Below are 27,505 nucleotides of genomic sequence, written 5' to 3' on the forward strand. Positions count from 1 at the left end.
CCTTCATAACCCTAGAAGTGAACTCACGCAGTACTGGCAGACTGATCTCATAGTGCAGTGTGCATCTTATGGAGGGCTAGAAGAAAGAAGTCTTAGGGTATGCAAGTTCAACCTAGGAATGCAAATGTAGGGGACCGAAATTGCTAATGAAGCGGGGATTTAAATATCCCGCTCTTCATTAGCATGGTCTCGCTGGCGTGTTACTCTGCTCAACAGCTGATTCGAACCAGGAAGTGTGCACTGGGACATGTTAGTTCAAACCAAACCCCTTGGCTCAAACTAACCTCAAAAAATGAGAATTTTGGTGCTATGTCATACCAGACTTGGATTCTGTTCTTGGCACGGCACAGTGGCTCCATTTCCCTCTCTCTAAAATGGGAATAACCATCCTCCTTTGTAATGTATTTTGAGGGCTGTGGGTAAAGCTGGTGTATATTAGAGCCATCTATCTCGGTCAGATATTCAGTTCTAAGAAGCATCTTCTCATATCAGAGCAATCTGGGCACTTTTTCCATTCCTGAAAGCAAGTTGGGGAGGGTTCTGGTTTTCAAAAGTTGATGGGTGCAGTTATGCATGCAAAGAATGTACATGCAATCATTGACCACATTTTCTCATGCAGTTACTGCAGTGGCGTGAGAGAACTGATCATTTGCACACGCAAATGGCCAGAGAGATAAACAGGTGGCTATTTGCCCACATTCACACAAGAGACAATTTGCACATATTCTTGGACTGAGCCATCGATCGACAGATCTCATCTTCTATGACGCCTTTTGTGAGCGACTAAACCAATTCTTGATCCACGGAGCCGATTACAGATGTCACATAAAAAGCCGTCAACTGTAGGCACTGTATGCCCTTTTCGGATCCTGCACTTTTCCTGCAATGCCTGGATATGCTGACTCTCAAAGCAGTTAAGAGCCTGTACAATGGTTTGTCACCAGGACAATCTGTTCTGAACTAGAATTTCCAGATCATTGGGAGATATGCCTCATGACTTCATATTGGCTTTTAAGATGTCTTTATAGCGCTTATACTGACGACTGAAAGAGCGCTTTCCATGAGCAAGCTGGCCATAAAAGACCATCTTTGGTATCCTTATAACATGACCAATCCAGCGAAACTGTTTGTTCATAAGCATTGCTTCCATGCTCATGACACCACGCAGCTTAAAAACCTCCATATTAGGAATTTTGTCCTACCAATTCATGTGGGCAGTCTTCCTCAGACAACACATATGGAACTGATCAAGTTTTAAAACATGGCAATGATATACTGTCCATGACTCCGAGCCAAATAGCAGCACATTCAGGACAATTGCCTGATAAACTGCTATCTTGGTATGGAGTTTAATACCATGGTCATTCCATAGGCGTTTGGTCAATTTTCCAAAGCTCTGGCTTTGGCTAGTTGAGCAGATACATCACGATCCACGTTTGTGCTAGAGGACAGTACATTTCCCAGGTAGCAGAACTTGTCAGCAGCAGTAATCACTGGAGGGCTCTTTCCAGACAGGCTGAGGCATAACTTCTGTCTTCTTATAGGCTCACTGTGAGTCCAAAATGGTGAGCAGAAGTAACAAAGTGATCTAAAAGCTCCTGTGCATCCTTCACCGAATGAGCCAGCAACGGACAGTCATCGGCAAACAGGTGCAAAGCAAATACACGAGCATTTTCCACATGCAATTCTGAACCTGCATCTTTGGGGATGAGGCCTTGATGGCCGCCCACCCATTTCCCATCGGAGACCTCTTCCCAGCTCCCTTTTCCCATTGCCCATCTCACCTACCAGCACCACTGTGACGGCGTGTTGGGGTTTTCCCGTCTCCTGCACTCCTGAAATGGCACAAACAGACTCCACCAGCCAGTATAACAGAGGGGGTTTATTGCTTCTCCAGGATACAGCACAGCACAGATGTAATCTGGTTACAGGGCAGGCCTAGGATGCCTCAGCCCCCCTTGATATGGGGAAGTCTGGGCTCCTAACTCCCAGCCTGTTGCCTAGGCTGCTTCCTCCATGATACCAGCCAGAGACTAACTCACTCTCCTCCAGCCCTGCCCCCCAGCCAGGAGCGGCATTCCACCTTCCTTTGTTTCTCTCCCTGGGGGGTAGCTGGTCAGACAGGTTGAGAGACCCCTTTTGCATAATGACTCATCCCCTGCCCTGCTGGGTCATGCTACAGACAGCAGAGGTCACCCACAGCCCCAGCAAGTTACCCCTCGCTACGTCACAACCACATTCCCACATCTGCTCCTTCCCCGTGCGCCTTCCTCAGACTCCGCCATCTTGGTCCCTCGCCTGCTTATTGTGACTTGGCATCATACTCAATGTCTGACCTGTACAGTCCTGACACCTGGTACCTCTCTAATTCCCCCTTGCCTCCCTACTCCTAGGCTATGTCTAGACTGCAGGCTTCTTTCGAAAGAGGCTCTTTCGAAAGCATCTTTCGAAAGAGCCTCTTTCGAAAGATCGCGTCTAGACTGCAGGCGGATCTTTCGAAAGAGCAATCCGCTTTTTCGAAAGAGAGCACCCAGCGAGTCTGGATGCTCTCTTTCGAGGAAGCCCTATTTACATTGAAGAACGCCTTCTTTCGAAAGAGGAACTTTCGAAAGAAGGCGTTCTTCCTCGTGAAACGAGGTTTACCGCCATCGAAAGAAAAGCCGCATTCTTTCGAAATAATTTCGAAAGAACGTGGCTTGAGTCTGGACGCAGGGGAAGTTTTTTCGGGAAAAGGCTACTTTTCCCGAAAAAACCCCTGAGTCTGGACACAGCCCTACTGAGCCAGTTTGTATGATCCGGCCACATTTATCTGCACTCGTCCTCTAAACAGCTACATCGTATTCACAATAAGGCCAGTGATATGGGCCTTAATTCCATTCCAAATACGCTGCTCCAGAGACTGTGTTTATGGCAGTTGAAATAAATAGTTGATTCCTGCCGGCCCCCCAGTATTTATATGCCAGGGATGGACAGTAAAACCCTCTTACCAAGCCGTCTCGCTCTAGCAGAATAACAACTCAACGGTAAATCATGTCGCACGTGGGGCAGGAGACTAACGTTGTGACCTAGGGAATCAATACGGGGAATAAGAGAGACGTAGGTCACTTCAATAATGGAAATTTTATGCAAGAGGAAAAACCCTCTCCTATGAATAGCTAAGGAAGGAAACATGCTTATTTCAGGAGCCTAAATGTGGTCATGCCATTAGACATAAAAGGGGATGGACCATGAGAGTCCCTCTGTCAAAGAGCACTTGGAGGAGGAAAATGTATAGGACTCTATTCAGAAGTAATGTAACGAACAACTCAGTGTAGACAGAGATGGCAGAGCCCTGCTCATGTCCTACGCAATGTCTGAAAGATTCAGAAGCATTGCGTTGGGAAGCTAGCTTGGGAGCGCCAATGTTTTTTACCATTGGCAGCATCAAAAGTCAAGAGGGTTGAAGGTTAAGAATGAAAAGGATCAACTTGCCTGTACACTGGGCTGGGTGTTAAAATGTAAGGCTTTGCCTGTGTGGTATTACTGGTTTAAGGGAGGAAAAGCCTACGCATGAAACATCTCTTTAAGCCTCTTCTCGAGGCTGCCTGTTGATAAATTTATGTAGGCGACGGATGCTAATATCCACAGTGCACTTGCCTTATTGATTCCTAGACGCAGAAGCTGCAATAAATGATTAACTAAAAGTGGTGTTTGCCATATAAATTACTGCCAGATGCACCAGTCTTGGCTTGCTGTACTTTGTCTTCCGCTAGTATCAGACAATCACCAGAATGAAGGTTACCATCCTGAGAGTTTCCCTCAATGTAGTGAGGTTAGTGGTTTTCATCAAGCAGGATAGATCTCTCTCTTGGACATCAGTTTTTGGAGCTTGGAGAAGCAAATGCAGGCCTGAACATTGAACTGAATTCATAATGCATGTGCCCAGATCGATTGTTGGTCCTGATGCCAACTTCTAGAAAACCAGGGTGTAATTCTGCTGTGTTTTCTTCCTGGTGGGGCAGCACCTAGGAATTATATTTCAGGTCCCTGGTGCTGCGAGTCTGGGAGAGGAGGAAGCATGGATGGAGGAATGACACACTTTGAAGTGCTCAGCTAATGATGCTGCAAAGAGAGACACCCTGAAGATGCATCATTTTGTGGTGTCTCTGTTCTCCACAAACAGCCCATGCAGGGAGAGCTTCTACCTAGGGTTTGACTCTGGTGGGGACAGAGTAATGGAATTGCCTCACGTGCCTGAGTCCAGAAATTCGAGCAAACAGTGTCACCTTGTGCTCCGGATTGAGGGCATGAGAGGCAGCGGAGGCCAGCACCTCTCCTCTTCCTTCTGACCGTCTCATGGTGGGCCTGTGTCCACAGATTTCTGCAGCTTTTATCCTTATACTTCTGTACATAATTTTGTGGCTAGTGGATAGTTTAGATTAGCCCAGCTGGAATGTTTAGTATAGTTGCTCTAGGTTTTTCCTCCTTACCGTGAACTTGCACTTCATGGTCTGGGACTCTGACCAGAGTCCTGGGTTCAAGAAATTTTCTCCTTCCCTGGGGGCAGCGATCACCAATGCCCGCTCTGTTGATTGAGTGAGAAACATCTTGCCCATTGCGCTTTTCCACCGTGAATTTGGTGAGCTCAGATTCAGAAAATATCTTACAGAAAAGGCTCTGAAGGCCTCACTCTCAGGTAAACCTCTCGGCTACATCTAGAGTGCATCCCTTTTTTGTAAAATGGATGCAAATTAGACGTATCGCAATTGCTAATGAAGCGGGGATTTAAATCTCCCCTGCTTCATTAGCATAAAAATGGCTGCTGCTTCTTTTCGGCACGGAGCTTTGCCGGAAAAAAGCGCCAGTCTAAACGTGGCTCTTTTGGAAAATAAAGCCTTTTCCGAAAGATCCCTTATCCCTATAAGATCCTATAAGGGATCTTTCGGAAAAGGCTTTATTTTCCGAAAGATCCATGTCTAGACTGGCGCGCAATCTAGACGTAGCCCTCCTGTATGTTGGCCCTGTCAGACCAGCAACACCCCTCCAAACACAAGCTTGGGAGCTGAGGCTGCAGTGGGCTTCCCCTCCACCCTGAAGAAAGCCAACAGACCCTCTTGCATCCCCAGCAGAGGGGCTGATTTCTTTTCCTCACAAAATTGCAGCTTACAAGAAAAAAAAAAACCCACAGGTGCACCCAACTGTCATGAACTGGCCCAGATCAACTGTTGATCCTAATGCTAACTTTCGAGAAAACTAGGCATTATTCTACTGTGTTTTCCTCCTGGCGGGGTCAGAGTCTCGGAATCACATTTCTGCTGTTAGCAAGTCATCACCACTAACCTTCATTTCAGTAGAACTGGACCACCCATCAAAGGGATCCTGGAAAAGAGACTTTCACGCTCGCACAGAGGGTACTTCTACACTGCACGGCTATTTCAAAATAAGCTATTCCAGTATAGTTATTCCAAAATAGCTTATTTCAAAATAGCACATCCACGCTGCAGGGAAGCCTCCAAATTAGTCCAAGGCAGGTTTCCCTAATGTAGACGTGTTACCTCGATTTAGAGCCACAGGTGGCATGGGGGAGGAAGAACTTAGAATGGCCTTGCTGAGGGGCTATTTCGAAATAGCAGCAGTGGAGTGTCTACACATGCCTTATTTCGAAATAGCTATTTCAGAATGGGCGTTATTCCTTGTAGAATGAGGTTTACAGATTTCAGAAGAAGCCATCCATTATTTCAAAATTATTTCAAAACAACAGAACGGCTGTGTAGACGCATGCATTGTTATTTTGAAATAACGGTGCAGTGTAGACTTACCCAGACTACGTTAATGCTCGCTAGTGCACTGTCAGACCTGGGGGAGGGGAGACAGCATATGCTGGTAGCTGAACGAACAGTTCCTTTTAGTTCTGAATGCCAGTCTGGAGAGAATTCACCATCACTACACTGCGTGAGGCAGGAAGTCAGAGAGTCACCCTCATGGAAAGTGATGCTACTCCTCTCCACAGGGTCACCCACCTAGGGTATGTCTACACTACCTCGCTGGTTCGAACTAGCGGGGTAATGTAGGCATACCGCACTTGCAAATGAAGCCCGTGATTTGAATTTCCCGGGCTTCATTTGCATAAGCGGGGCGCCGCCATTTTTAAAACCCCGCTGGTTCGAACCCCGTGCAGCGCGGCTACACGGGGCACGAACTAGGTAGTTCGAACTAGGCTTCCTAGTTCGAACTACCGTTACTCCTCGTGGAATGTCCTTGTGGAATGAGGAGTAACGGTAGTTCGAACTAGGAAGCCTAGTTCGAACTACCTAGTTGGTGCCCCGTGTAGCCGCGCTGCACGGGGTTCGAACCAGCGGGGTTTTAAAAAAGGCGGCGCCCCGCTTATGCAAATGAAGCCCGGGAAATTCAAATCACGGGCTTCATTTGCAAGTGCGGTATGCCTACATTACCCTCCTAGTTCGAACTAGCGGGGTAGTGTAGACATACCCCCAGGGAGTGAGCCTGAAGCATAACCCTCTCTCTCCAAAAACTGAAGATGATATGATCTTGAGTGGAGAAGAAAGTGGGAGCTCTCAGAATAAGAAGGCAGAGAGAGAAAAAAATTCCTGTCAGTTGTAGTGCCGGTGCTAATGAGGCTAGTTGAGTGGGCTGAAAGTGTCCCATACTTAAGTTTGATGTCAAAGGGGTGTTGAATGTAAGGAAAGCTGGTGTTATAATTTGTTAACCAGTTCAAGTCTTTGTTTAGGCCAAGGGAGATGGTGTCAAATTTGCAAATGAAGGTCAGTTCTGCACTTTCTCTTTCTGTAGTTGGCTTATGAAATTCCTTAGTAGAAGAATGGCTACTTGTAAATCCATTAACGAGTGCCCAGGCAGGATAAAATGGTCCCTTACAAGTTTCTGTGTGTTACCATTTAAAATATCTGTTTTATGTCTAAAAGCTTCAGAGAGGTAGCCAAGTTAGTCTGTAACTGGAAAAGCTTAAAAAACAACAAATGGTCCTGCAGCACCTTAAAGACTAACAATATATGTAGGTGTTTTATGTCTATTTATCCTTTGTTGCAGAAAACGACCACTGTGGCCAATATCCATGGCAGAGGGGCAATGACATAGACCACATTAGTGGATGTGTACTTGTCTGAACCTCTGATGTAGAGGCTTCTGAGGTTAGGTCCTATGATGGTGTCACTTGTATAGATGTGTGGACAGAGTTAACAGGTTTTATTGCAAAGGTAGTTACCTGGGTGAGTGCGTCTGAGGAGTGCTATGTGCACATGGAAATAATTTGCTTCAGGTTGGAGGGGGTGGGGGAGCTGTCTTGTAGGCAAGGACTGGCCTGTCTCCCAAGGCCTGCGGAAGCGAGGGATCGAACTGAGAGCCCGTGTGTTGGGAACCGGGGAAGTGACGTGATCTTAGCTAGGGATGGAGCACTTAGACTAACGAGGAGCTGAAAACGGTCTGAAAATGGTTTTGCTTCTCCTCATGGCCCCACAGCCATTCATTCACCTAAATCAGCGGTGCACAACCTGTGGGTCTGTCTTCCTGGAGGGGGGTTGCAGTGCCGGTCCGGCTCTTTTCCCGGCTTGGCGCTCAATGTACATGCAGCGGGGGCAGAGGGAGTGGGCGGGCGCTTTAAATTAAAGGAGACACAAGAAAATGTTCTTGGCATTTTTTTTTTTTTTTGGCTCAACACAAATTTTCCCAGTCACGGGGGTCGCGAATTAAAATAGGGTGAGCACCACTGACCTAAATCACAGCCACCCTGCGTTTTGACAGCCACATGTTCTGCTGAAACGGTAGACACGGCCTCCCCCAAGCAGGCTTCAAAAATATAATTAGCGTGCACATGAACATGCACAAATGTGTCTCCAATGCCTTAGCAGAGTTACCCCAGAGAGGGTGTAGGCTCCCTTTGAGTTTCTCACACAGCACCACCGCTGCTCAAAGAAAGGCCACTTCTCTTCTGAACTGGGGAGAGAGATTTCGAGTGCTCTTGGACCTGGGATTCATTTCTTTGTTGGCTAGAACCCCAGCATCATTTCACTGGTTTGGCTCGCTCCCTCTGTCTTGTCTGCCCGAGGAATGTTGCTCTCTGAATAAGATTAACTGACGTGTTACTGGAGGTGTCACTGAAATGCTCCAAATGGATGCAGTTACTGACCATCACATTCTATTTCATCAGCAGTAGCCTGAATATTGGCTGGTAGGTTTCTGTCCTCCCTCAGTACAAAACCGTGGCCTGTAACTTCTGTACCGTTCTGTAGTCCTCGCTGGTCAGCCGCGCTCGTTACCGCTTACCAGAGAGAGTATGGGTCTGTGAATATGCAATAGAAAGTACTAGTTGTTGTTCAACCCACCATGCTTGAACCCCAGTCTTGGGCTGGAGTTGCAGCGAGGTGTGGAAGAACAGCCATTCCTTGCTCATGCTGACAGTGTTAAACTGATCCTCAGAAGTGAGGTCAGGGAGGGATTTTCCCCCTGTGCACACAGGCAGGGACCTTGGATTTTAGCTGTGCGTCCTCTGAGGAATTATCTGTTAGGATGGATTAGATCAGGGCTACTCAACTTTGGAAGCCCCGGAGGCCACAATGATACTCATAGCACATGCCGAGGGACGCAACTTTAGTGTGGTTGCATATACATGCAAATATATATGCAAATAGTTTATTGCACGTCAATGGCATGAATACAAAGATGAAGCCGTAAGCCAGACCCAAACGTGGCCAGTGTGAGTCAGTCAGCACCACAAGGCTAAGCACTTCCCACAATGCCCCGGCGCTCCCAGCACCTCCGCCCTGTGGTCTAGAAATGCCAACACCCTGTACCCGTCTGTTCCAGCCAGCCCCTCTGCTTGCGTCTTTCAGTGCTTACCCCTCCTGGGAGACACCTCGCCGTCGTGAAGCATGCTCCAGTGGAAGCCGTGTTCAAAGGATCCCACCCACGGGCCATGTGTTGAGCCCGGCGTAAACCCAAACCGCACTGTGGGCCACAAACAAACAGGCTGTGGTCTGCATGCGGCCCGTGGGTCATGTGTTGAGTACACTAGGTTAGGCGATGACCAAGCACCATGGCTAGCTTGGTCGGCCTGTGCAGGGTCTGTCCCCACTCCACTTCCCTTTGTGTTCCCTTTGAGTCTCCATCCTTAGAGGTGTTTAAGTGTCGGCTTGACAAAGCCCTGGCCGGGTTGATTTAGTTGGAATTGGTCCTGCCTAGAGCAGGGGTCTGGACTTGATAACCTCCTGACGTCTCTTCCAGTTCTATGGTTCTATGGCATTGTATGTGGTGTTGCAAGTTGTATGAGGGAATTATTGAAGGCAGTGAGTGACAGGCCTTCCCCACCCCCTGAAACATTCTGCCCTGCTCGGTGGACAGAGTTTGTACTGCTTAGCTCACCCTATCGACCGAGTGCGCACAGCCAAGCAGTAATAAGAAACCTCTTCAGGATGTGTGCCGCTAAGTTGTGTTCAGGAAACAATCTGAAGCCTAGAGGGATTGATGATGAGCTATTGTCTAGTGCAGGGATCTCAAACTCCCAGCCTGCAGGCCTGTCCCTTCCAGAGTGATTGCGCAAACTGGTCTACTGTCCGGGGGACTGTCCATTACCGGCCCGCCCCTTTCCACCATTGCTTCACCTTCTTCCCCCATGGCACCCTGTCCCCCAAGCACATGGCTTTGGGGATCACTGGGAGGGCCTGGTGCCACGTGGCTGCAGCAGTCACATCCTCCCACATTCCCAGAAGTGGCAGGAGCCACGGGAAAGTGGAGCACTCTAGGCGGGCGCACTGGTTCCACCGTGCTCCACTTCCTCTGTGGCTCCTGGGAGTGTGCCCACTGCCACCGCACAGCGCCAGGCTCTCCATTGATCCCCGAAAGCCGCATGCTTGGGGGATGGAGTGCCTTGGGGGGGGAGAGGCAGTGGTAGGAAGGGGTAGAGCTTGGGGCCAGTAATGGACAGCCTCCCCCTACCTGTTGGTGGCCCTGTCTGTGAATACCAAAGGACAGTGGCCTGATTCTCAGTAGTGCTGATCATTGATCAATAGAAGCTCTTGTTTGTCAAAAGTTCTCAAAGCCCTTTTGTAAAGCACAAGAAACAGCATTACCAGATCAATCCGTTGCGCCATTTCAAACTGGACTGGGCCAATATTGGTGAACAGACTGCTGGGGGAAAACATCGCAGCAGGCCTTTTCCATATGCAAGCCCTGACAGTCTTTGATCACTAATCAGTTGCGTCCTCTACACAAAATAGTCTCCACCTCCACGAGGGTTGAGTGCTATTAAAAAAAAAAAAAGCATCTTGCAAAATAGGGCCGATTGATGGGGTAGTGGGAAAGACTTTTTACTTAGACTATGTCTAGACTGCACTGTTAAATCAGAAAAAGATACGCACATTGCATATCTTTTTTCCATTTATTTTCAAAAGAGGCTCTTTCGAAGTTTGACGCCTCTACACGTCACCAAATTGTGAAAGAAAGTGCTCTTTTAAGCCATCCCTTATTCCTCGTAGAATGAGGTTTACAGGGATGGCAAAAGAGCACATCCGTTCTTTTGAAATTTTTTTCGAAAAAGCGGATGCATTCCTTGGACACGGCGTTGCTTTGTCAGGATACTTCTGGTATCCCGAAAAAGCAATGCAGTCTAAACGTAGCCAAAGACCCAGGGCATATATCTGCTCACCTTTGGCACCTGCTGCTATAGCATCTCTCAGGGTATTTCAAAGCAACTGGTGGAGGAAGCTAATACAGTCTGAAAGTGGAAATTGGAGGAGGAGGAGAGACGAAATGTACCAAAGAGCAAAGAAATGGGTTAAGCATCCTAAAGGGGATCTGTACTCCTGTGCCACTGCACAGAATGGCTCATTTGAAAGTAAGTCACTTACGTTCATACACCCAGCACACACCAGTGCAGTATGTGGCTTTGTTCACAGCTTGGAAATCAAGAGCAACAACATGTTCGAGTGGGAACGGAAACTAGCTCAACACAATGACCCGAGTGGTCAGAATAGATGTCATGGCACAGAAGGGCTTGGTAAAAAGAAAAGGAGAGACAGGGGGAAAACCAGGTGAAAAATAACCATTGTTTATTAATATGCCTTCACGAGCTGCTGGATCACCAGGCAGTGATTGATCCAGCAGGGTTCGATTTATCGTGTCTAGTATAGATGCACTGAATCAACCACCGAGAGCTCTCCCATCGACTCCGGTACTCCAGAACGAGAAGAGAAGGCAGGAGATGGGAGAGCGTCAGCTGTCAATTTACTGCAGTGAAGACATCACAGGAAATAAATCTTAAGTACGTCAGCTTCTGCTACGCTATTGGGCTACGTCTACACTGGCATCCCTTCCGGAAAAGGGATGCTGATGTAGCACGTTGGAATAGGCAAATCCGCGGGGGATTTAAATATCCTCCGTGGCATTTGCATTAACATGGCTGCCGCTTTTTTACGGCTTGGGGAAAAGCCGGAGAAAAGCGCCAGTCTAGACGTTATTCTCTGGAAAATAAAGCCTTTTCCGGAGGATTTCTTATTCCTACTTTCAAGGCTTTATTTTCCGGAGAATAACGTCTAGACTGGCGCTTTTCTCCGGCTTTTTCCCAAGCTGGAAAAAAGCGGCAGCCATGTTAATGCAAATGCCGTGGGGGATATTTAAATCCCCCGCGGATTTGCCTATTCCAAAGTCTACATTAGCATCCCTTTTCTGGAAAGGGGTGCCAATGTAGACACAGCCTTGTTGTAACTGAAGTTGCGTAACTTAGATCGATGGCTCGCAGCAGTGTAGACTAGGCCATAGTGTGATAAGACTTTATGCAGCGCTCACACTGCTGTCCTGCACCACCAAAATCTGCTCAAATGTAGAAACAGAATTTCTCAGAAGTACTTTATTCCCCCCGAGCCCAGATCCTCAAGCATAGGTAGATTTCTAACTGCCCCTGAAATCAGCATGGTCTTGTGATCATAGATATCAGTAACGCTTCAGGCACAGCTAATGGTGTTATATAAATAAAAACATTTCCCTCGGACCTGGTGTACAATAGGTCTGTTTCAAAATGGATTGTACAACATTACCACAGAAAAGAATATTTTCCTTCCTTTCTTCCTATCTTCCTTCCTTCACCCCTCACATAAAGGGACTGAATTCTTGAATCCTTTGAAAAGCTTCAATTCCATTAGACAGGTTTTCGGTGACAGTGAAATGCACCGTGAGGAAAGAGCAGCAGCCCATCCAAATGATTATTCCTACGAGTACCCATTTTCGTCTTGGAAAAAAAGGGCTTATCTGTATTAGTGCAGGGGGAGCAGTAATTACAAGCTGCCACAGCCTGTTGCTTTTCCTGAATAAACAAACAAATGCTGTAATAGTAGCACTAACGGAGGGGCACAAAATGCTTCGTTCTGGCAACTCTGCCAGTAGGAAATCCGTCTCCTCCAGTGCCCGTTGCTTCCTTCATTAAAATTCTTCTTGGATACAAAAGAGTGTGGTGCGTTGCGCCTGGCTTTGCACAAGGCAGATGGCTTTGACCCGGTGCCCAGGGGCATGGCTAGCACAGGCCATGTGGTAGAGTGTCCCGTCACGCATGTTGCTGTTTGAAGGTGCCACATGTGTGAGGGATTTTAATAGTAGTGGTCCCTCAGGAGCATAGCCAGGAGGGGGCGAGGCCTCCTAGCTCCTGCTTGGGCATGGCTTTGCCTGTTATATCTCCCTCCTTGCTGAGCTCCTCCCCTGACACTGAAATGGGCACAAAGGCTGTGTGGAAAGGATGAATGTGGTTGTCCAGCCAAGCTTCTCATGGAATCAGGGAAAGCAGCCAAGCATCAAGTCCAGGATAGCCTGAATTCTCAAGCCAGAGGGTTGGGACCAGTGGGAAAGTAACACAAACTCGGGCGCAGTCTCAGGTCTGACCTAAGCAGATGATTACCCATCCAAAGGGTATTAAATTAGCACGGCAGTCCCCATGGACACCTCCAGCCTCTGAGAACCTCTCCGTTCCAGCAGCACCTCACATGTTGCTCGGGCATATATGCCTTGCATGCCTTTGGGTCTTTTCTAGACCCAAGGACTCTTTTCCCGCAGCTCCAGGGTGCAACTGAGGCTGATGTAGTTAGGGGGGAGGTGTTGGATTCTGGGCACCATTTTGGCCTACAGGCATCTGTCAGACCTTCCCGAGCAGAAACCAGACAGTCCTTTCAGAGGCGGGGTTATTACAGATAAGGGGCTGAGTGCATTAATGAGCTGGATATTCAGTGCGTTCCCCCATTAAAGAGCACCAGGCACTGAGGGTTCTGATGATGTGAACCGTTAAGGTTTCATCTCAGAGTACTGCCGACCAGGGGAACTTCTCTGGGAGTTGGTTATCCTCCAGCTTGGAGGGCAAGGCCCCAGCAGAGAGAAGGCGTTAAGAGCAATGATACCTCCTTCCGCTGACAGACACCTGATGTCCTTGTGGTTTAGGTATCTTCACTCCCAACCACAGAAGAGATCTCAGCTCTTTGAAAGACACCTCAGCTCTTGGGTGCAATATTGCTCAACACAAGTGCACAAAACTCATGAGTCCAGCTCCAAACAGACCGAGATTGGGGTTAAAAACCATGATTATTATCAATAATACATTTGGAGCACTGGTCATTCGCCTTTTAGCATGTGAGCCTAGGGAGTTACATTCTGAAACTTTTCTCTGCAGCCATGAGGGTACAACTTTTTTTTCTTTTTTACTGAGGGCTGAATTCCTGATATGTTCACATGACTCCAAGAGCTGGGGGTTTAAGATACTTGTGAAGGACTTGAGGTGCATTATAAAATCACAAGAGTTAGCGACGCTGCACTAGTAACCAATATTTTCCCTTTCCTATTTGAAGCGCTAATTGTTAACCACTTGTTCTTTTCCAGCAGTTGGTGGATTTATTACTCAATCACACCTTCATGGCAGTAGCTCAGTTTCACATGCTGTAAAAGATAGTATCTTGTTATTACTTTCTCTCTACAAAGAGAATATATCTACCTATTAAAATGATCAGGCAAAGTGTTATGGGAGGGGGGTGGGAGATTTTTTCCTGTATCTCCTAGAAGCCACCTTTTTTCTGTTTTCTTGCTTCTCTCTGGTTGCTTAAGAACAAAACCAGGCCAAATCATGTGGGCTGAAGAGATGTCTGTGAAAAATACTCAGTAAAGGTCTTGGTAGATTTTGTACTTGTAAGTCAGAGGAAATCTCATAAAAAGTTCTCGTGTCAAATGACTAGAACTATGTGCGGAGGATGAGGATCCTATTTCACAAAGGATTCTGAGATTGCCAAAGCTGAATATTTCCATAGTTTCTGGAAAGAAAATTCAGAGAAGAAAAACTGTTTGAAATGTTTCATTTTGATTGTGGCTTTTAAATTTTTTTCAATAGTCCTTTCAAAATGACAAATCAAATGTTTCTGTTGTGGAAAGGTTGCAATGGGCTGTTTTGACTGTGTTGAAACTTCCCCTCCTTCCCCCAGTTTTCTTCTGAAATGCAATTCTGACAAAACTTTGCAAAAGGTTTTGATTGAGGCAGAACAGCATATTCCAATGGAAAATGGTTCCACTGAAGTTTCTCCAGAAAGCTTTATTGACATTTGTTATGTCTGGGATAGAAGTTCGATTTTTGGTAAAGAACCGTGTCATAAATATATTATGAATCAAAATGCAGGTTCACCCTAATTAGATATGGAAAAGGCTCACTAGATCAACAAGACCAAGACACAGTGACTTCTGATGCAGGGATATACAATTTTTTATTAAAGCTAATGTTTGAAATCAAGTTCACGCAGGTTTAGAGGAAATGCTCTGTACATCTGCGGTCAAGCTTGGATTATCTACAATTACAAATCTTGGTTAGAAAGTTTACAAGATAGATAGGGGACATAATGAGCATTTACCTAGATTTGGGGTGGGGGGCGAGTCTTTAAGTGGTAGGGAATAAGTGTTTTTTTTAGTATGTCACCCAAGGGAAGTTTAACAAAGTCCGTTGTGGTAGAACTGTTGCCAGTTCTCAGTCACACATCTGATTCATAGGGCACCAGTGTACTCAGAAAGATGCTGCTGATGTTGTGTAATAAAAGGCTCCTTTCATGACATGGAGTTCCTCATCTTCACAGATGCGAAACAGGGCATCTGCGGATTCCACACCCGGCGTGGCTGGTTGCAGCTTTCCTGGCTCTGATCAGCTACAGCTTTGTGCAGAGTGGAAAGAGCATGTTCCATAGCCCGTTTCTCATTATTACTGTTTTGTTATAGTTAAGTAAAGGGTGCAAGCACCAAATGAGATCAGATTCCTACTGGAGACACACACGGAGCTAGTTAGTCTTTGACCCTGCAAGTTTACGATCTAAATCAGAAAGCTGAACTAGCGAGAGGGGGAATTCAAGGTCTAGAAAGGAGAAATAACTTGGCCAATTCCACAGAGCAGGCAGGAGTCCAGAGCAGAATCCCCGTTTTGTCAATTCCAGCCCAAGGCCTAATCTTTTGAATCACACGGTCTCGTCTTTCACCTCTCGCATGCGATGCAGGGGAGAGAGGCGCCGTTTTTTTCCCATTTGCCCTCCAGTAGTCTCGTAATTCCCCCACGGCATGGTGACGCCGTGTTCCTTTGGGCCGTGTTCCTGCTGTGTTCCTTTAGGCGTTCCTTTGGGTGGTTGTGTGGTCGCCGCTGTACTCTGAAAAACGATGAAGGATCACTCCGTGTCTTCTTTGGGGCGTGAGCTCGATGTGCTGAGCACAGTAGAAGGGCCCAGCATGCAGCGTCCCTGTCAGAATCCAAATCCACCCTTCAGCAGCATTCGCCTCGACGGTTTGGTTCCACCCCACCAGCGAGGCAGGGTTAGCGCTGAAGCCTGGAGCTGGTATTAGTGGTGTTCTGACCCAGAGCGGTGGTCCCCATAACTGTTCCTTTATCAAGATGTATAGAAGATGCACAGTGTGCTGGGTCTGGCATCTGAGACATGCTAGGATCCAGGCAGTCTGTGCCCTTTGCCTCCTTGAGCGATTCACATTCCTAGGAGAGAGGGCAGTGCGGTTACAATCCCATGAGGCCTTCCTTACACAACTGACACACTCTAATAGAGCCCATCCCTTCACACCATTGCTCAACGTCCCGTGGAGGGAACGCCCCTCCCGCCTCTTTTTTGAAATGGCCAAACCAAGCCAAACTTTGCAACTCTGTGTAAATAACGGAAAGACAAAAACCCAGCAAAGAAGAAAAAAAAGCAGCGACCACCAAACGATATAATGATTTTTGTTTCTAAATTTTATTCTGTTACAGGGATGGAGCACCATCCATCCCGGCCCACAAGACTTCTGGGAAGCCAAGACGAACAAGGTATTCCCATTTCAATATTACCAGACCAGCTGCCACGCAGCTACCACGTTTATATCTCTCTATATCTATAGTTAAAACAGCCACGCCAGAATTGAATTGCAAACTGCTCCCTGTGTTTTGTTGGCCGGCGTGCCTTTCCCCTTGTGACTAGTCCCTAGGCAAGGTGGGAGTAGGTGATAGATTCAACAACAGGGCCTCAAGTCTGTCTGACTAGGGCTTCTCTGATGGCCACTAAAGAACTTGTCCCATGCACCCCTCTCTCAGACTGCATGATAATCAGCCATCCGTTTGCTTGAATCCCCAAACTAGCAAATCCAGCTATACCCTCAGCTTTCTCTCCCAGATACCTCCTTCCCCCCCACCTCATTGTGTCCTCTGCACCTAAAAACCCAAACGGATCCCCCCTGTTTCCAAACACCCACATTTCCTTGAGAACAGCTCTCTCCTGTGGATGAGGGTCAGCTCTGGTTAGGTTTCTCCAGGCACCGGGGGAAAGGTGGACATGTTACCGCTCGAAGCTGAATAGCAGCATATACACCCACGGTGGAGATCGCTTCCGGAAAGAGATTGAGGTTGCAGGATGGAGAGGGCAAAGGAGGCAAGGAAAAGCTGCTGGAGTAGAGGCCTCTGAATTAAGGAGGCATGTGACTGAAGGATTTAACCCAGTCCCTTCCTCAGGCATGCTTGCTCCTGGCAAAGTGCCAATTCTGTTTTCCCTCTCAGCTTCTCCTTGAACTTCTGAACCACTGGTGTATTACCTCACACACGCCGTCTCACTAACATCCTGGAACCCATTTGGCTACAGCAACACCGCACACAGGTGTAACTCATGCTCATTTGCCAGCCGTCGTTTGTCTTTGCCAGGGCCCATCTAGAGATGGAGAACCCTCTTTATGTTCAGTGATGATAAGTTTTGTCTCAAAACCCCAACCAGACCTACCCAAACCTCGGTGGCAGAGTTGAAACGTTGTCCTCCGTCTGCTGGCTGTTGGCGGCATGCGTGAGGCCCACTTGTGGGCCTCCGGGTACAGCCCGCACGTCACAATCATCCTGGCTATTGGGAACTGAGCCATTGGCAGTCTCAGTTGAGAAGCCACCGTAGGAATGGGCCATGGAAGCAGATCACTTCTGCCCCCCCATGCACAGGAGTGGTCCCTGCGGACTGTGTGGTATTGGGAGGTCGGGTATTGGGAGGGGTACTGGTATTCAGGACTGTGTGGTTTCAGGAGGTTGGGTATCGGGAGGGGTGTCAGTATTCAGGACTGTGTGGTATCGGGAGGTCGGGTATAGGAAGAGGTACCGGTATTCAGGACTGTGTGGTATCGGGAGGTTGGGTATCGGGAGGGGTGTCAGTATTCAGGACTGTGTGGTATCGGGAGGTCGGGTATAGGGAGAGGTAACGGTATTCAGGACTGTGTGGTATCGGGAGGTCGGGTATAGGGAGAGGTAACGGTATTCAGGACTGTGTGGTATCGGGAGGTCGGGTATAGGGAGAGGTACCGGTATTCAGGACTGTGTGGTTTCAGGAGGTTGGGTATCGGGAGGGGTGTCAGTATTCAGGACTGTGTGGTATCGGGAGGTTGGGTATCGGGAGGGGTGTCAGTATTCAGGACTGTGGTTTCAGGAGGTCTGCACTGCCCAGTCGGGTGGATAAACTGAAGCATTTGGCTGCCAGGACTGTTGGTCCAGCCCCGGGCATTCCAGTCTCTTGTCCATGCCTGCATCCAAGCAGGGATCCTCTGGGATGCCTTGTACCAGCAGCTCATCTGGAATTTTTTGGTTCGGTGTTGCCTTCTGGTTCCTTCCTTGACCCGGCCCTCCATCTCTGTTTGCTCATTCTTTGTATCCGCTCTCCGTGGCCGTCCCTCGTTTGAGGGGGGTGGGCCTTTGGATTCCAATAGACGCCGTCCACCAACCCCAGTCATCCAATAGGCCGGCACCTTGCATCTATGCTGGGTTCATTAACAAACCATCTTAGGGCCGTCTGCCCTGCTCCATACAGAACACGACCCAAGGAGCTGCCAAGCATCCCAAGCATGCTCTCCACAGTAGTGAAAAATGTGAAGAGGAAAACCAGCTCCACCCCTTGCATGTCTGCAAACAGCAGCCCGTTGCCGGGTCTCCTTTGGCCATGCAGAACGGTGATGGTCCGAAGAGTGTCCCGTGGGTCATTCGTGCCCATGTTTAATCAGCTCCGCTCCCTGCACATTGCGTCCAAGCCTCCTGTAGTTGGTTCTGTTTCCTTCTTTGCTGTTGCTGGCAATGGCTGGCCTAAACGAACAAAAAATCAGACCCTGCGGGGTTTCTACTGAGCGCCCCTAACCAGGGCCAGCCCACGTTTTAGCACCTGAGGTGGGGAGCTCAAATGATTCCCTCATGCCCCCTCGCTTGGGCCAAAACTTTGAAAGGTCTCAACTCTGCCTTCTTCCCGTTCTACTCCTCCCATGGCACTGCTCTGCTACCTACATATGCACCAGCAGCAGACACAATTTTCTATACTCTGGTTCCTAGTGGCACCTCCTCCTCCCCCATAGTCTGGCTCCTGAGGCGGCTGCCTCAGTTGGCCTCATGGTAAGGCCAGCCCTGCCTCTAACCGATTTCCGTACTCAGGGCTGGGGAGCGTGTCACTATCTCAAGCAGGCCATCCAGTGCTGAATCAATCGGGAATAGCTCTCCAGTCGATAGCACAGCTGGGGAGGGGGAGCTAATTATTCCCCGTGCAGCTGACAGAGCCGGGCCATTGCTGCTTCGGAGCTCAGCCCACATGTGCCTTTAGCCCGTGGTGGGGCACGGCTACCTAGGAAACCTGCCCTGAGCCCAGCACAGAGCATAAGAGGCCAGGCAGTGCTACAGGACTGGGGGAAGTGAGAAGAGGCCCTCCCGCTCGCTTGCAGGGTACGGAGTGACTGAAAGGTCCGCTGCTACTCTAAAGCCAACGATGTGGGGGAGAGACTCAGGGGCTTGCAGGCAGTGTTGTTCTGTGCCACAACGAACTCCCCTCTGCAGGAGAAATTCTCCTAGAATGGGGCCTTTCAGGGTGCCAGGGATGGGGCCAGAATGGTTGATAAGGGGCTGTCCAGTTTGACCGCCAGCCCTCTGCTGTGACTGCCTGTATCGCTGTGTAGTCCCAATGCTTTGGGGCCCTACACGACGCATGGATCTGCTCCCGTGGAAAACCCTGCCTAAGGTTTAGGGTGGCGTGGTTCCTGATTCATTCCGTCGGCTCCTCAGGGGCGCAGTGTGCATGCGATGTGAAATCCAGCAGAGACGCGCAATCTCCAGTCTTTTCCAGAGCCACGGCTGCTTCACAGGCATCTTTGGAAACCAGGCAAGCTACAGCTTCCCACTTCGTGTTTGCCGTTCCCATTAGGGATGGGATAGTCGATTAAGCTCATGAATTCTTATTAGTTACTCGACTATTCCAGTGTTTCCCAATTTTTTTTGGCCAAGGAACCCCTTCAGAATTTCAAGGAACCCCAGCCAGGAAAACTGGTCAAGCAAAAAAAGAAAAAAAAAAAAAGTGATAACTGTCTCTTTAATGGGAGGGGGGAACCCTTACTTTTGCTTCGCGGAACCCTGGGGGAACACTGGACTATTCTATAGTCCCGGGTCAGCAGCCAGTGCGTTCCAGCCCCATTCCTAAAGAGCCCCACCACCACTCCGCACTGCTGCCTCTGTATCAGAGGCAGCAGCATGGGGTGTCAAGCGGGAACTGGTCCACAAGGGGAGCCAGTTTAAAAACCATCTCCCCTCATGGATTAGCTGCCTGTCACCCCATACTGCTGCCTCTGATACAGAGGCAGCAGCGTGGGGTGGCAGCAGCCCCTGTCCAGGGGAAGGGCTGAGCTCCTGGACCCAGCAAGAGCCAGAACAGAGTCGGGCGGGCTGCCTGCCCACCTGGCTCCTAATACACTTTAAATGCAGAGCCATAACAAGCGTATGGCCTGTACCAGGCGTGAGCCAGGTCTGATCCGGGCTGCTGGCCAGCCTGCTAAAAAATTTACTGGTGGAAGTGAGAGGGTGGGGGAATGCATGTCGTCTATAGCATTAACCGATAAGCTTTTGCTTATCGGTTAATCGACTACATTATTACATCCCTAATTCCCACCTAAGCATGGGGTGTCCCCTGTGGACATGAGAACAGAGAGCCAGATTCATTAGTACATTCCACCAGCTCTGGCGACGGGACCCCCAGCTGCCAACATGGCTTTCGCAGCTGAGGAGACCAAGCGGATAGTTGTTTTGCATCCTGTCACCACTGAAGATGGTCTCAAATCTCCCTCCAGAAGAGCTCACCCTGCTGCTCTGGCCTAGTTCTGCATGATCTGGCCTTCCTGGGCATGAGTGCTCCGTCTAGACTGCAGAGTGCCTCCCCTCCCTGGTGACTGATCCCCTTCCTGCAGTGACCCCACAATCAGAACATTTCTGAATGTCTGAGAGAAGTTCTCACTTACCTACTTGCACAAAGGGTTAAAAAACAAAATGCAAGAGGGGAATCCAGATGCTTGTTATTCCCACCCTGGGCGTTTCTTGAGTTGAGACCTAATAGGGCAGAACTTTCTGATATGGGCAAGAATCCACTAAATACTAGACCAGTGGTGGGCCACCCACAGGCCACATGCGGCCCATCAGGGTTCTACATGCAACCCGCTCACTGCCCCTGTTCCCTTCCCCCATAACTCTTGCATGCTGGGGCCTTGCGTTTACTTACTCCCTCCCCCTCCCAGCACTTTTGGAGTGCTGCAAATCAGCTGATTTACAGCACCCCAGCAATGCTGGGGGGAGGGGCAGAGAAGATATGGGGTGCGCTCAGAGGAGGAGGAGGCAGGGAAGAGGCGAGGTCGGGGATTGCGGGAATGGGCGGAGTGAGGGCGGAGCCTACAATGGAAGGGCGGGTTGGGCAGCTCCTGGCAAAACAAGAAGCGGCACTCGTTTAACGCAAAGGCACATGTGAGGTGCATGCTGACTGCACACAACACTGGGAGAGCCGGGCGCTCCCTCCGCTTCTTTGTGACTCTGGCTGACAATTTAATTTGCCTCTGATAATGGATCCCTTTGTGTTGAAAGAGGCATGATAAAGAAGGAGAATCAAGTGCAATGTATTTAATCTTATTGCGGGGGTCATGGTTAGTGCACAGGCCCGGTTTCAATCTTGCAGCCCACTGAGATGAAGGGCCACTCATGTGGCCCACACACTAACCATGGTAGCCCATCACTGAACTAGAATGAGACTGTTGTGTTAGTTTCCCCTAGTGACATCATCGTGATTTGTGCCCAAAAGCCGTTCGTCCTCACTGGGGAGGGAGGCAAAATTCGGTGATGATGAAAAATTGTAGCGATTGCTTTTCATTGTTGTCAGACCTTTCGTTTTCACGAGGTTGGTAAGAGGATGGAGGGACGAACTTACAAGCAGTACGGTGAGGGGTGAAGCTGTGGTTGGATTCCGTGGCCAAAGAGGTGGTGGGAAACCATACTTTGATATTAGGGAATTCCCTGTCTTTAAAACAAGAGGGGGTGGGTGCGATTCTGTGGCCTGCACTGTGCAGGGGGTCAGACTAGATGATCATAATGGTCCCTTCTGACCTTAAAGTCTATGGGTATGTCTACACTACCCCGCTAGTTCGAACTAGCGGGGGTAATGTAGTCATCCGCAGTTGCAAAGGAAGCCCGGGATTTGAATTTCCCGGGCTTCATTTGTATGAAGCCGGCCAGCGCCATTTTTAAATGCCGGCTAGTTCAAACCCCGTGCCGCGCGGCTACACGCGGCACAGAGTAGCTAGTTCGGATTAGGAAGCCTAATCCGAACTAGCTGTACTCCTCGTTCCAGGAGGAGTACAGCTACTCCTCGAGGAGTACAGCTAGTTCGGATTAGGAAGTCTAATCCGAAGTAGCTACTCCGTGCCGCGTGTAGCCGCGCGGCACAGGGTTCGAACTAGCCGGCATTTAAAAATGGCGCCAGCCGGCTTCATGCAAATGAAGCCCGGGAAATTCAAATCCTGGGCTTTCTTTGCAACTGCGGATGACTACATTACCCCCGCTAGTTCGAACTAGCGGGGTAGTGTAGACATACCCTATGAGTCCAGAAAACAGATTGTGCTACCCGTCATGCCTTGCGACTGTGAAAGCTCTGAATTGCCAAATCAGCAAGCTTCCTCGCTGGGAATGCACTGCCGGGTTTCTTGGGTTGTTTTGGACATGCGGCATTTGATGACAAGGCACTGTCTGCTTCTGATAATCAAGTGTCATTGCCTGGACCTGCTGGGTTGGAGCGAGTCTGTCTCAGAGGTTATGGAGAATGAAGGGTGAGCTTTCCACCAGCCACAGGCAGAATGCCTGTGGAACAAACTTTTTGGTGTATTGCTTCTCAGCCGTGATCTGTAAGAACAACAATACTTATATAATCTCCCTCTCTCTCTCTCTCTCTCTCTCTCTCTCTCTCTTATTTTCTCTCTTTCTCTCTCCCCAATATGGCTTCTCTGTGTCTGCTCTTCTGCTGCCCATCACTTATAATATTAACCAGATTCACTTTCTTCATTAGCAAAGCCAGTTCAGTTGCCTACCTGTCTCGTCATGTTTTTTAAGATCTGCTCTCTCCAGGGCCATGCGTATGGCTTCTCGTCCCTGAGGGCGTTTTAGTGGTTTTCTTTTGAGATAGGATTCGTGGGTCTAAGCAATGTTCCCGCTAATTTTTTTCCACCCTTATGCTGAATACATTTTGTGACATGCACCAAGGCAGGTGCAGCAGATGTGCACCACCAATAGAAACACAGGGCAGGCACTGTGGATGTTCTGCTAATCAGCTGAGCGGCATCTGAATCTCTCCTGGATGGCCGCCCAAACGCTCAGCACTTACAAGGGTACACCGTAGGGACCATTGTGACCATCCAGTCAGATCTCTTGAATGACACAGGTCATAGAATGTCACCCAGTGGCTCTTTCATTGGACCTAATAACCTGTGGTTGAACTACAGTTTTTCTTGTAGAATGTTTTCCATTCAATGTAAAAACTCCTGATGACGGAGAATTTAGCCTGTTCCCTTGGTAATTGCTATTTTCTGAGCAAGGGCTCATTGTCTGCGCTCTTTCCTTGGAACTCGCTGCTCTTCTATATTAGATCTTTGGAGTTTAAGCCATTATTAAAATCCCATTTGCTGAGGGCTGCCTCGCTCGTAAGTTTTTAAATGGGTTTTTTGGCTTGCTCAGTGTCATTTGGTAGCCAATTTTTCTCCTGTAACATGCCCAAAGGAGTTCCAGGGAAGGGGGCCGCATCTGTGAGATTGAATGAAAGGCTGAAATTATGAGCCACCAAGTTCTAGGTTTACGACAATTGAAAGAGAGAGAAGTGTTTTTGTCCCCCCGTCACAGTGAGATTGAGGGTCTAATGTCAGGCTATACAAATAAATGGAAAAATTTAAGGCAAACTAAGGCCAGAGCCAAGTCTGGTGTAAGATCAGTTGGACCTAGGCTGTTTTACAGCAGCTCTGATGCCTCATAAGAACGGCCGCACTGAGTCAGACCAAAGGTCCATCTGTCTGCCGACAGTGGCCAATGCCAGATGTCCCAGAGGGAGGGAACACAACAGGTAATCATCACATGATCCCTCTCCTGTCACTCTGCAGATCGCTCTCCCTCTCCCCACTCAGCAGATGTTGCCTTATGCCTTTACAAATGCAGCAAAAACAGTACAAAACTATTGATCGATTTACAAAATGGAGTACTCACATTTACATAGCTCATTTTCTCTCAAAGGCTCTCAATGCACTTTAAACACTACAGGTTGAACCTCTCTGGTCCGGCACCCTCAGGACCTGACTGGTACCGAACTAGAGAATTTGCCAAACCATGGGAAGTCAATATTGTCTAGCACAGGGCTACTCAATATGCGGCCCGTGGGCTGCACGCAGCACGTGGCCTGTTCATTTGTGGCCCATGGGCGGGAGACAAAACAAAAAAGTAGTCAATATAATGGTCTTCTGTCGATACATGTTTTAGTGATTAAATTCTTTGACTGTTATTGCTCATTAAAAGTGCTGTCATATGGTGGAAATAGGGTAAACCTTGCGTTTTATTAATCTCAGCAGAACTGACTTAAATGGGGCCTATGTGTGGTGTAGTCTTGCCTTAATCTTTGTATTCATGCCCGTCAGTGTGAAAGAAGCTATTTGCATATATTAACACGTATATGCAACCACACTTAAGTTGTGGTCCTCGGCATGTGCTGTGAGTAACATTGTGGCCCCCGGGATTTCTAGTGTTGAGTAGCCCTGGTCTAGAAGCATTACCAACACTTCCACTGCTTACTGGGCTCTTAGGATTTGTCTACAGAGCAACATTATTTCGAAATAACTGAGTCCGCGTCTACTTAGCAGACAGTTATTTCAAAATAATGTCGAAATATTGTCAAACTGGAGGACTTCTTCCACTTCTGTAACCCTCATCGTGCGAGGAGTAAGAGACGTCGGAGGAAGTGTGCTTCTTTTCGAAATAAGTGCTGTGTAGACGCTCCCAATTTTGAAATAAGCTATTTCAAAATAAGCCATGCAATTGACATAGTTCGAAATAAGCTACTCAAATTGAGCTAAGCCCTGCTGTAAAGACACGCATTTAGAAGACATTAGAGGTAAATTAGAGCTAAACAACAACACAGAACACTGAGAGCCTGGACTGGTGGTTGTTAACAAACTTTATAGGACCATGGGAAACTTGCCCACACCCATGATAAGTGGACATCTGAGTAACTAAAATCATGCCGGATCACAGATGTTGCCGGACCAGTGAGTGTTGGACTAGAGGGTTCAACTAGAAATACAGAGAACAAATTGCCTAGGGAGGTTGTGGAAGCTCCACCATTGGAGATTTTAAAAAGCAGGTTAGACAAACATCTGTCAAGGATGATCTAGATGATGTTTGACCCTGCCAGGAGTGCAGGGGACTGGACATGATGACCTCTCTGATTCTATGAAGTTCCATACATATCTATGTATACAATAACCACTTTCTTTCCATAGAGGTGCAGCCACCTCTGGGGTAGAACGTGACTGCTGTTGTCTAGGGGTATGTCTACACTACAAAGTTAGTTCGAACTAACGGACGTTAGTTCGAACTAACTTTCATAGGCACTACACTAGCGCTCCGCTAGTTCGAATTTAATTCGAACTAGCGGAGCGCTTAGTTCGAACTAGGAAAACCTCATTTTACGAGGATTAAGCCTAGTTCGAACTAGTTAGTTCGAATTAAGGGGTGTGTAGCCCCTTAATTCGAACTAGTGGGAGGCTAGCCCTCCCCAGGTTTCCCTGGTGGACACTCTGGCCAACACCAGGGAAACTCGTCTGCCCCCCTCCCGGCCCTGGACCCCTTAAAGGGGCACGGGCTGGCTACGGTGCCCGTGCCAGATGCAAGCCTGCCAGCACCCAGTCAGCAGACCCTGCACCTGGCACGGCTCGAGCCAGCCACCCGATGCTCCCCAGCCCTCCCCCTCTTCCCGGGACCAGGCTGGCGGCTCCCGGGAGCTTGCCCAGGACCGCAAGAGGCGGGCACCCGCCTGGGCTAGTGCGGACATCATGGACCTCGTCCACGACCTCCGCACTAGGCACAGGAAAGTGGCCGGCTAGGGCAGGAGAGCTGCCAGCCTGGTCACCCAGGAGCAGGTGTGCATGAAAATCAAGGTAGTCCACTGAGACCCCCGACCCTGAGCCCTGAGCTTACAATGGCCGTACTGGGTCAGACCAAAGGTCCATCTAGCCCAGTAGCCTGTCTGCCGACAGCGGCCAACCCTAGGGACCCTGGAGGGGATGGACCGAAGACAGTGACCAAGCCATTTGTCTCGTGCCATCCCTCTCCAGCCTTCCACAAACCTTGGCCAGGGACACCACTCCTACTCCCTGGCTAATACCACTCCATGGACCCAACCTCCATGACTTGATCTCACTTCTCTTTAAACTCTGTTCTAGTTCTAGCCTTCACAGCCTCCTGCAGCAAGGAGTTCCACAGGTTGACTCTTTGCTTTGTGAAGAACAACTTTCTGTTACTAGTTTGAAGTCTGCTACCCATTCCTTTCCTTTGGTGTCCTCTAGTCCTTCTTTATGGGAACTAATGAAGAACTTTTCTGTATGCACCCTCTCCACCCAACTCCTGCTTTTAGAGACCTCTATCCTGTCCCCCCTCCGTCTCCTCTTTTCTAAGCTGAAAAGTCCCAGTCTCTTTAGCCTCTCTTCATCTGGGACCTGTTCCCAACCCCTGATCATTTTAGTTGCCCTCCCCTCTCCCAGCCTCTCTCTTCCCCTCTCCCACCTCATTTTCCCAGTCTCCCCCAGTTTTGTTCAATAAAGACAGATTCAATTTTTGAACACAATTATTCCTTTATTTTGTACATCAAGAAGAGGGGCTAGGGAAGGGTAAGTGGAAGGAGGTGAGGGAGGAATGGGGTACGCACCCCCGATGGGGAGGACTGGGCTGGCTCTGCGGGCTTTTCAGGTGGAAGCTCTCCTGCAGCCCCCCAATTGCCCCCTCTCCCCAGATGGCAGCCTGTGGCAAGTGCAGCCGGTCTGATGGCCGAGCGCTGTGATGTGCCCAGTGTGGGTACTCCGGGAAATCCAAGCCAGGACTGCTTTGCAAGCGGGGCACCCCTGAGAACTGTCTGTCCGGGGTGGGGGTCGGGACCCTTTAAGCACAGCCTTCGGCTAGCCTGAGACAGCAGCTCCACGCTCTTAAGTCCTCCTCTGATGCCCTGCCGGCACTGCTTCCGGCCATCCTTAAACCAGGTTCAGGGTCCACTTAATGTGGACATGCTAGTTCGAATTAGCAAAACGCTAATTCGAACTAGTTTTTTAGTCTGGATCCGTTAGTTCGAATTAGCTTAGTTCGAATTAACTAATTCGAACTAAGTTAGTTCGAATTAACGTTGTAGTGTAGACATACCCTAGCAGAGTAACAACACTAATCTGTAGTTTAAGGCAGCAGGCTAATGATACAACTGAAAAGTGTTTGTGTGATCCAGACATACAGGACAAACGTGATTGCCATGTTCCATTGCGGAATCTTTTCACGTGTGTTTGAATTTCCCATATTATTTTGTTACTTTATGTTGGTACGTGTCATGGAGGGAATTCACCTGATAATCTGATTTAAATGCTTTTGTGTTACGCACAGTGCTGATTTCAATGCAGCAGTCTCAGGCCTGTTATTCCCCATTGA

General features: G+C 48.7%; 1 protein-coding gene across 7 annotated transcripts in view; it reads left to right on the top strand.

Moving 5' to 3' along the window:
• Positions 1–27,505, top strand: part of RXRA (retinoid X receptor alpha) — a 293,911-nt gene that overhangs the window by 215,845 nt on the left and 50,561 nt on the right. For 6 of the 7 annotated variants that reach the window (XM_075905236.1, XM_075905238.1, XM_075905241.1 and 3 more), the window contains one exon: positions 16,256–16,312. The exons of the other annotated variant lie outside the window; for it this stretch is intronic. In XM_075905236.1, the coding sequence (XP_075761351.1) occupies positions 16,256–16,312 (57 nt within the window). The remainder of the gene's footprint in view (positions 1–16,255; positions 16,313–27,505) is intronic. 7 annotated transcript variants of the gene reach the window in all.

Source organism: Pelodiscus sinensis, chromosome 22 (genome assembly GCF_049634645.1).
Source record: "Pelodiscus sinensis isolate JC-2024 chromosome 22, ASM4963464v1, whole genome shotgun sequence".
In the NCBI taxonomy this organism is placed as follows: Eukaryota; Metazoa; Chordata; order Testudines; family Trionychidae; genus Pelodiscus; species Pelodiscus sinensis.